The 10,758-nt window shown below is 34.2% G+C and overlaps 1 protein-coding gene across 10 annotated transcripts in view; it reads left to right on the forward strand.

Moving 5' to 3' along the window:
• pdxdc1 (pyridoxal-dependent decarboxylase domain containing 1) overlaps window positions 1-9,964 on the forward strand; it is a 38,427-nt gene extending 28,463 nt beyond the window's left edge. For 9 of the 10 annotated variants that reach the window (XM_087242535.1, XM_087242533.1, XM_087242532.1 and 6 more), the window contains 10 exons: window positions 672-732; window positions 1,999-2,069; window positions 2,156-2,261; window positions 3,084-3,255; window positions 4,368-4,486; window positions 4,568-4,689; window positions 5,420-5,512; window positions 6,280-6,376; window positions 8,254-8,352; window positions 8,492-9,964. In XM_087242535.1, coding sequence (XP_087098661.1) covers window positions 672-732; window positions 1,999-2,069; window positions 2,156-2,261; window positions 3,084-3,255; window positions 4,368-4,486; window positions 4,568-4,689; window positions 5,420-5,512; window positions 6,280-6,376; window positions 8,254-8,352; window positions 8,492-8,715 — 1,164 coding nt within the window. In that variant the 3' untranslated portion in view covers window positions 8,716-9,964. Of the gene's footprint in view, window positions 1-671; window positions 733-1,998; window positions 2,070-2,155; window positions 2,262-3,083; window positions 3,256-4,367; window positions 4,487-4,567; window positions 4,690-5,419; window positions 5,513-6,279; window positions 7,356-7,969; window positions 8,353-8,491 lie in introns of all 10 variants that reach the window. The other variant, XR_015479754.1, reaches the window with a different exon arrangement.
• Window positions 9,965-10,758: the final 794 nt, after the last annotated feature.

Raw genomic sequence — 10,758 nt, forward strand, 5'->3', positions numbered from 1 at the left:
TCGCAATTTCAATTTTTTTTTTATTTCAATGGCTTTTCAAGAGGATTAAAGTACATGAATCAACATAAATTTTTGTAAATACAGTTAATCGTGCAGCTCTACTACATAGCCTAAACAGGATCTTTAGCACAGTGTTTGTTTAATGATTTTAAGCAGTATCTTATTCAAAACAAATCTTAAAGGGCTTAGGGCAGAAACAATTCAAATAATTTTAGGGATTCACTTCCTCAATGTCTATGGTGGCTAAATGTACAGTACATGTTCAAGAAAATGCCCATTAATCATGAAGGAAACATTAGAAATAATGTTTTAGTAATAATTTAGTATTAATATTATTGCTAAATATTTAGTAATAATAAAAATAATGGGCTTTTCTTAGGCTTTCGTAATTGAAACAAAGGTTCCAGCATCCACACAGACATTCCAGCAGCACTAATGCATGACTTTAGGTCATGTGACACATTGTCCAGATTGACCTGTCAAACCAGAAGCTAGCAAGCAAAAGCCTCTCCATGACATTGCATCATAACATTTTAACACTAAACCAGTTTTCACAGTAATGTGTTAGTGCTCACAGCATGACATTAAGGCCTCCTTTAGTGAATGTACAGACGTGCCACTGGTGTTTTGAGACCCTGTCCCCACCCTCTGTGTCTCTCTTGTGTTTCTAGGTGGAGGATGAACTCAATTCTCCAGTGGTGGTGTTCAGGTTTTCACATGAAAACAGTGCTCGTAAGTTTCCTTCTTTTTTTTGTGTGTGTGGGACAAATACATAAATAAGTTTATATCAATCTTTTAGTGGATATTTAGGATTAGAAGCATTTGAAGATGTATCGAAAGACTCTTTTTAAGAATTACAGTGCAGCCCCGAAGTATTAATTGATTGTATTTTAAAATAATATTTATATTTTGCCATCAAGTTGTGCCCATTTGTCAGCAAGATGACCCTAATCATTTAAAATGAATAGAAATTAATTATAATATTATTAATAATAATTCTGTAGTTTCATTCTTACATAAATAATACATGTGAAGCTGAATGGCAGTGGAACAATATTTCACCATTATTCTAACAATTTTCACAATTCTTAAAGTAGATCCTGTACTTGTTTCAGGATATCTATGGAGTCTTAAACTAAAAAACAAAATTGTAGGCCTTAAAAGTCTTAAATTCACTGAAATATTGTGTTATTGTGTTCTTAAATCGTTTTAAACTGTCTGTGCCCATGTAAAGCTACCAATCAGGTTAACACCCATGGAGTCACTAACATTCCCCTCTCAATAAAAAGTTTTAACAAAAGTTTATTTATTAACTCCATTTACCAATATAGTTTAATTATCTTCCTTACAATAACATTTGTTTTTAATGTTTTTTTTTTCTGGTTTAACTGAGCCATTGGAACAAATCCTTCATGTTTAGCCATGTGCAAGTCTGAAACGTCATTTATAATGGTCTAAAAAGGTTTAGATTTGACTAGTAGAAACCCTGTTTTGAAAATGCTTTTAATGTAAATAAAATTACTTTTGTAAATTTGAGGCTTTTTCTCATCTCTGACCCAAATATTTGAGAAATATTTATGCTTTGATCCAGAAGGGTTGTGTTCACTCGAAAGTGAAAGTTAAAGTAAATGTATTCATACAGATGAAGGCAAATTTTTGAGGGACAGCATTTGTTTGTTCTGTAGTTTGGTATAAAAAAATCTTAGGGGGGCTATTAATATTGACCTTAAAATATTTTCAAAAGAATTAAAAACTAAAAGCCAAGGTAAAAGAAGTATGACTTTTTCTTATCATATTATAAACCTAATAAGACTTTCTTCTATTATATTTGTCTTCAGAAGAAAATATAATAGAAAATACTGTGAAAATGTACTTGCTTCATTTTGTCACTTGGAATTTTTTTAAATATAATAAAAATGTTCAATAATTAATCGTTGTGTATTTAACTGCTAACAGATAGCACTAAAAGCTATCTCTGTAATCTCTCTTACATTTCAGCTTCAAGTGGAGGATCGGTAGAAGGATCTTATGCAGGCGAGAGAGATATCCTTGATGCCTTTAACAGATGGGTAAATGCTGCTCTCACTTACAGAGAAATTTGTAAGATGAATGGTAAGCAAACAATTGACCAGACCTCTTTCATTTGATGTGGCAGCTGGGTGATCAGCTGGCAGAGCAGGTTCCCCTCAGTGGTGTGGATGTGGTAGAGCTGGAAGATGAAGGCACATGTGTTCGTTTCAGCCCTCTCATGACCGCTGCAGGTAACACATTTGGGAGGTAATCTGCAATGCTAACACAATATGCAGGTCCAAGTAATGATGGTACAACAAGAACTTGACTTTTAAGGCAGCCACAAGGAAAAAAGTCTTACGAAAAGCTGGTCACTGACAAATATTACATAATTCATTACATTTTGCTGATTTATTTGCTGCCTTGTAATTCATAGCATAGTTACATTTTAAAAGAACTGGCTTTTTTATTGGACTGTCCTCTGAGGTACAAAACGGTACAAAATGCATCAAGATTTAGAATTAAATCTTTTTGTAGGCTTGTATACACTAATGAATAGAATAGACCTCTAGGATTGTAGAGATATTCATATTCATAAAAAACATATTTTTGATTGAGGTGTTTATATGTAGTATTGTCATTCAGATTGAATTTTAAAATGAATTAGCTTGTATCATTACATAAAGTGGCACATACCACAATCTGTCATTAGCTTAAATATGAGCTGTTTTTAGACAAAAAAAGTGCTGAGTTCTGAAACTTGCAGTATTATTTGACGTGTTTTGTAGTTTGTCAAAATATCAAAGGGAATTTTGATTTCTCACTTCTTAACCCCTTTAATGGGTTGAGAATAATATTTTGTTTGGAGACATTTTTGTTATTCTGCACCATGAAAAAACAGGACAAAGTATCGTTCTGAGAATGTCAGGTGTAAGCTGTTCTTATTGCTTAACGTTTTGCTCAAAACCATTTATAATAATTTTTAAGTATAAATATTTTGCAGTTCTAAGACCCAAAACCCATGCTTCACATTCATGCTAACAAAGGTGATTTGTGTTTGTGTGTGTGTGTAGCTCTTGGCACTCAGGAGAATGATGTGGCTGCACTGGTAGAAAAGCTGGCAGAGATGATTCCACTGCTATGCTGCACGCTGCGCCTCAGGCAGGACTTCAGAGATGAGGTGCTCCAGCAGGCCTCTCTTTCATACATCGAGGACCTCAACTGGCCGGGTCTTGGTGTCGTGAGGTGAGTCTCAAGTGTAGAAGTTAACAGTTTACATGTTTATAGTATAATAATATGGTTAACACTTTATTAGCTGACATAATCTAGTATTATAACACCAATATAACACAATATCAGCTGACATAATCATAAACGCTTGAGTTCCAAATTAATTATTTGTGTGAATAAATAAAGCGAGGCTTTGATTCAAAATTAATCCATTTATAAGATCGGTCAATTACTTTGGCTGTGTCCCTAATTTTTTACTCTCTTATTCACTGTGTAAATATGTTTGATTAAAAACGTTTGAATATTTTCTGGCATGGATTTGTACACAGTAAATGTAACTTAATGATATTTGTAATAGAATGATAGTGACACCAAAAAACTAAGGATTTAGGAATTTAAAAAAAAATGTATTCACTAATTTGACTTCTTGTATAGATTATTGATCGTTATATTCACATTAAAATCTCTTGCCTAGTTCACAGCATGTACGTATGCATTAGGGATGTAACGGTATCAGAATTTCACGGTACGGTAATACCTCGGTATTAATATATTCATATCGCAATATATACCACAGAAACGAATATATAGGCATGTCAGATTTTTCCAGTATCGTGCAGCCCTAATCCTAAACATGTTCTAATATTGAATTTGGAGTATTCTAAGGTGAAGTTGTTCCTATAGATTTTTTTCATAATTTATAATATATATATTTTTGTATGACATTTGTCAATGAAAACACGCTTACACAAATTTAATCCACCAGCTTGTATACCTGCATGCTTGCTGAATGAGACCCATCGTCAGCACCCTCTACACAACTTTAAAGCGCAAACTATAAATCTACAGCAGATGATTATAATAAACAAATTGTTATTTTGCACTGCTGTGGCCACTAAAATTATTATTTTTATGGTGCTCTTTTCAATTATGGTTCTTTGTGTGAACAGATCAGTTTTGTGTTCTCTGGGAATTGAAAGTAGGATTTACTTTTCCAGCTGAGTTGCAGCAATAAGTTACAGTTACTGTTATCAGATCTTTACTAGCTCAGAATAAAAGAAAAACTCTTCTTACTGCACGTTTCTACATCGCCAAACAGGTTCTTTTATCTGTTTGTTTTAAATCAGGTTTGAGCCCAGAACCACAGACCTGGATGAAGACAAAAGACAAGACAGGGTGGAGAAGATCAACAGTGACTTGCTGAAGAAACTGATGGAGCTGGACACAGATCTCAACTTCTCTGGTGGTAAATGACTGAATTTTTCTCATGAATCACAGCTGTGGTTTTTAATGCATATTCACTTGAAATCGTTTGTCCTGCATGCAGGTCCTGAGTTTAGTGAAGAGAAAAATTGCATATTTATTGGAATTGCAACAGAAGACCTGGATGTTGCAGAGCTGGTGGAAACTATAATGTCATTAGGTAGAGACATTGAAGAAAGTGGAAAGGTATATGTATGTTGGTTTATGTCTGTGTGCAAGTGTGTGTGTCAGGTAAAATAAATATTGAACATGTCACATGTATGAAGGCATGGAAAGCCCAGACAGCAGCTGAAATATCTCAGTGGTTACTTGGCAGCCCTGCTCCTCGTCAGATGTAAATTAATATTTGCTGCTTCAGTCTAAAAACCTACATTACCAGATGATGAAGATAAAACCAGGTTGGATATTTTACCGAGACAATTATTCCAAACACACCCCAGGAAACTCTCGAGTGGTATCAGAAAATAGAGTGGCCCAGCCAATAACCTGACCTAAATCCAATAGAAAATAAAAACTTTTTGGGACCATCAAGGTTTAAAGACTTTGTTGAATTTTTGGTGGGGGATGGGGGGAGGACTGAGCTAAGCAACGCTTGTGACTTCATTCTCCATATAGGAAGTGTCTTGAAACTGTCAATACCACAAAAGTATTTTACACAGTGTATGAAATACATTTCAGTGGTTCAGTAATTTCACCTTTTGTCATTCCTTTGTTAGTACGCCTAACTAATTTCTGTAAAAACGTCTTTGTTTGTTTTATTTGTTTATTTGGGTTGTTTTCCCAAATCTGGTACACTTTCATACCAGCAGCACCTTTAGATAATATACTTACCAGGAAAAAACATGATGTGTTCAATACTTATTTCACCCCTGTATATAACTGGATCAATAATGTATGTGTTTATGTTTGTTGCTAGTTGTTTGAGAACATGACAGAGGTAGTGAGAAAAGGCATTCAGGAAGCTGAACTACAGCTTCAGAAAGCAAATGAAGAAAAACTAATGGAGGAGGTGAGTATTTACATTATTTTGAGTCTGACTTATAAACCTAAATGTGCACTTATAATAAAGTCATTTCCAGTCTACAGTATTTACTGGAAGTTAACAATGTTATTATAAATAGAGCAATATTATTATCTTGTCATTATTGCTAACATTTGATTTGCATTACCCAGTTAATTGTGTTGTCAGTAGGCCAGAAAAAATAAAGTAGTTTATGGTATTTTGAAGTGCCCACAAGATTGTGCCACTATATATTGTATTACTGGATTCTAGCACAGGACTGTAAATCAAATACAATGCTTGGTTCAGATGGTCATTTTTTTATTTTTTTTATATCATCATTTTTTACAAAAGCTAAAGTAAGACCAACCAAGTACACATTTAAATATGAGCTTTCTTATCTGAACTGCAGTATATTGGTCTATTTTACAAATAATTATCCTGGAGGGCAGCAGAATACAAAATCAAACATTTGGCTAAACCAATACTTAAAATGGTCATTACAATGTTCTCCCTACGAGGAATGTTTCAGAGATGTCTATTCATTGTTTTTAAAATGTATATTTAAAAGTTTGATCTACCATGCAGTTGTGTAAATTAAGATTAAAAAAAAAAAAAAAATGGCATCATTCTAATGGTGCCATTGATGTTGTATAATCAATGATTAGTACTTTTGGAATTTATGTACTGCAATGTTTATTTATTTATTTTTTGATGTAATAAACAGTAATATTTAATTATCTTAATTTGTAAATAATCCTGTGTAATTTCTTTAGGGCGTACTTCGACAAATTCCTCTGGTGAGCTCTGTGCTAAACTGGTTCTCCCCGGTCCAGGCCTCTGTCAAAGGAAGAACGTTTAACCTTGCTGAAGGTATAATTACTGTATACCAAAAATATATGTAAGGCACAAACATTTTAATGACAATTTCAAGGGACCTTCAGTATTAAGTATTCTTGACTTGTACGGTGTGACAAATACCATCTGACTTTAAGGTATTAACAGTTTTAACATTATTCTGAGTCTGAGTATGTAAACATCTCAGTGTAGAATGTCATGCTGTTGCATTTAGCAGTAGGCTTGTTATGTCTGTGAATGTCAACAGTTTGAGAGGAAATGTCATGTATCAGTATATTAGATTAATGAAACAGCATATCTTCGATATCAAGACAACAGACTACTAAAATGACTCACCCAGGCCTCACCTCCTTGTGCTTGCCTTGGGTGTGAATTACTGAAATTCAGGATATTGTGATGTGTATGTTTCTGGAAGAAAACCCGAGATTACAACTGAGCTGTTCAAGTTCATAAACAATGCTTACTGATTTATAGAAATACTCCCTTTGGAGACCTCAAGCTTTCTAGATTATTTTCATCTAAAAATGAAAATTCTGTTGTTATTACATACCCTCTTGTTGTTACAATCATCCTTATTCATCTTCAGAACACAAATTATGATATTTTAGATGAAATCTGGGAGCTGTCTCAATAGACAACAATGGTTCAGAGATGTTAATGAACCACAAACATTGTCAATACATTAAATGGGACTTCCGTGGTTCAACTGTAATCATGGGAAGTTCCAAGAGCACTGTTGTGAGCAAAAAAAAAACTTGTAAAAACGACCTTGTTTAACAATGTCTTCCACATCAGATCAGAGTGTGCATTTACTAAGTGCAATACTGTGCTTGCATGTTTGGCAAATGTGTCTTATTGCCCATAGTAAATGCGAACTCTGACTTGACACGGAAGAGAAGACATAGGCAAACAACAGCATTTTTATAGGTTTTTTTGGCCCACAAGCGTGTTCTTGGAGCTTCGTTTGTTTACAGTTAAATCATTGATACAAAAAGTAAGTTAACACATGAACAAATACATATATAAATCAGAAAACACTCTGTAAAGGCATAAGTACAATCCATTTCTCCCAATATTGCAGGTATTTGTCCATTTGTAGTTTTAAAGAAAAGTAATCCTCTCCATATTTTGAACATTAGATATGATATCCAACCATTCAGATTTTGTAGGGGGTTCCAGTTGTAGCCACTTTCGAGTCACAGTTTTCTTACTGGTTGATAGGAGTATTTTTAATAAGTACTTGTCTTTTACCATTAGATTGGCTGCAATATTTCCCAGATAAACTGTTGTAAAAGAAAGATCCACATCATCACCAAAAATATTACGTATAACTTGCTTTTCGTCCTTCCAATATGACTGGATGGCTGGGCAACTCCAAAATATGTGAAAGTGGTTTGCCAAGTCTTCTCCACATTTCCTCCAGCACTGCCCTCTGTCCTTCTCCTGTGTTTGCATGTATGTTAATTTGGGGGTTATAAAGTATCTGGTAAGATTCTTCCAGCAAAAATCTCTCCACATACCAGAATTGGAGGAGGTAGCCTGTACTGAGCAGATATTCAACCAATCTTCCTCTGAGATAACTAGGTTGGATTCTCTCTCCCATTTTAGTCTGATGGAATTTTATTGATTCTTCCTTGGTCGATCGGATGGCAGAATACAATTTTGAAACAGAAGCTCTCAGATTTCATCTAAAATATCTTTATTTGTTTTCTGAAGTTGAACAAAGGAAATTAGAATAACAGAGACAAGACTTTTGTCAGGTAGTGTAAGTGAATTTAAGTTCAAAGCAAGCAACATTTACACACTTAAGCAAGTTAAAAGTGTAAAAAAAAAAAAAAACATAGTAGTTTTAATTTTTTTATAGTATCTTTTTTTTTTTTTTACCTCCATAGGTTGTCTGGACAGTACTGAGCCAGTTTATTCAATAAAAGCCCAGATGAGGAAAGAAGATTCTCCTGATTCCCCCAAGGCCAACACCAGACGCTTTCCAGGTAACCTTAACATCTCCACCTCAGATCAGCATGACTTTAATTACACCTAATTAACTCAATGTCCACAAAATAATCACATTTAGCTCTTTTCATTGAATTTTACAGAACTCTCAATTTAATCAAAGCATGTGATTCACAGGCCAGAAGCTCTTCCGGCGGCCGGGAGCGGGATCAGACTCCATCAGTGAGACCAGCTCTGTCAGCCAGCTTGAAGAATCCTTCAGGGAAACTCTACACTCACAGGCTGCCGATGAAGCAGAGGTCCCGCAGGAACGTCCCGCTCACATACTAGAGGAAACGGCTATAGCGGACCAGCGAGTACCAGAGGGACAAGAAGCAGAGAGCGTGGAGACCATCAGATAAGACCACTCCGAAAACAAAAAGAGATGCTCTATATTAATGAAAAAATAATTAAATGCATCCACGACCTCGATGCCTTGAGCAAACCACTCTCGAAATTAAGAAGCAGCTTTAAGTGCAAAACCACTGGAATTTTGTGAAAATGAAAATAACGTGTGAGCGTATCATCTCCTATTATTCGTTATAATCAGTTGCACATTTAGTTTTCTTTTATTTGGTTAATCATAGATACATTATAGGGTCTCCTTCCAGTTCTTTATGTGCACTGCCAGTGTGTGCTTCCATTGTGGATGACATACTTTAAGTTACTTTTTTTTTTAGGCTTATCCATCCGTAGGCCTGTCTGACAGGTTTTTTTCTGATCCATTTCCGCTTGTTATTTACACAACGAAAGGGCTATTGTGGCCTTACCGTCATGGTTATTAATGTCAAAATGTCTTGTTTGCCAAAAGCTGCTTTATGTACTTTCCATAGGCAGATGCGCAGGAAGGAAAAGGTTGACGCTTGAAGACTCATGCAGCTGTTTCTAATCAAATGATAGCCTTATTGCACTTTTATGTACAGAATGTCACACTTTAATCAGAACAGCAGGATATTTATTTATTCTAGAAGTCGTCCAAGTCTGAGAGAAGTTCAAATCAGACAGAAATCCATCCGGCACTTTTGGCTTTACCAATAGTGAAACGATTATTACACTGTATTCACTGTGAAGAATGTTTCAGAGATGTCTCTTCAAGTAATTGTTACGTTTTTCTTTGGATGTTTATGAAGGCTAAAAGTAATATACTTAAATGAAAATCTTTATTTTTGATTTACACCAATGGTAATTGTTTTAGCACACACACACACATTAATAAAATGTTACTGGGGAAATAATGTAGTTTTGTTTAGCTATGAATGTTGTAGGAGTTATCATCCATAAGAAGTCCACTACAGCTCCAATCCATCCTTTCACCCACCCATCCATCCATCCCTCCGTCCATTCATCCTTCCTTCCTTGGGCATAAAGTGCTCTAATTTTTCATAACTGTGCTTCCTTGCTGAATCATGTAATTGTAGATCTGCTCGTCTTTTTCAAAATGATTCTGTCTTAACTGGTGCAATAAATCATTGGGATTTTTTTTCCTTTGGGGAAGATGAGTACTGACTTGAAATATTGTGTCAAAAGGAAGAATATAGAGGTTTTTTATAATTGCAGTTTTGTTTTACAATGAGGAGTGATGTAAATGATAATAAACTAAATGGTACTAAAGAATTTGAAGGGTTTTTCACACTCTCTTACACAGCAACAAAAAATTCTTGCTTAGTTATATATAATATGTAGTATATAGTTGAAGACAGAATTATTAGTCCCCCTTTGAACTGCTTTTTCTTTTTAAATATTTCCCAAATGCTGTTTAACAGAGCAAGGAATTTTTCACAGTATGCCTGATAACATTTTTTTTCTCCTGGAGAAAGTCCTATTTTTTTGTCCCTTTAAGCTATATTTTTCCGTTATAAAAATCTACAGAACAAAACATCATTATATAATATAACTTGCCTAATTACCCTAAGCTGCCTAGTTAACCTAATTAACCTAGTTAAGCCTTTAAATGTCTCTTTAAGCTGTATAGAAATGTCTTGAAAAATATGTAGTCAAATATTATTTACTGTCATCATGGCAAAGATAAAATAAATCAGGTATTAGAAATGAGTTATTAAAACCATTACATTTAAAAAATGTGCTGATTTAAAACAGGGGGGCTAATAATTCTGACTTCAACTTATATATATATATATATATATATATATATATATATATATATAGATAGATAGATAGATAGATAGATAGATAGATAGATAGATAGATAGATAGATAGATAGATAGATAGCACAAAATCTCTAAATAAAATATTTTTATTGCAGATGCCATGGATCCCCAAATATGATCGTTCTTAGGCTCATGACCACAATCTTCAAATGTAAAATGTTTCTAAAGTTTTTAAAGTTCTCTAAAGTTGCTTTTTCATATAAAAAGTGGCCCAAAGCATTGTTTGAAAGATAAAA

This window comes from Danio rerio, chromosome 3 (assembly GCF_052040795.2).
Source record: "Danio rerio strain M-AB ecotype USA chromosome 3, GRCz13ab, whole genome shotgun sequence".
Taxonomy (NCBI): domain Eukaryota; kingdom Metazoa; phylum Chordata; class Actinopteri; order Cypriniformes; family Danionidae; genus Danio; species Danio rerio.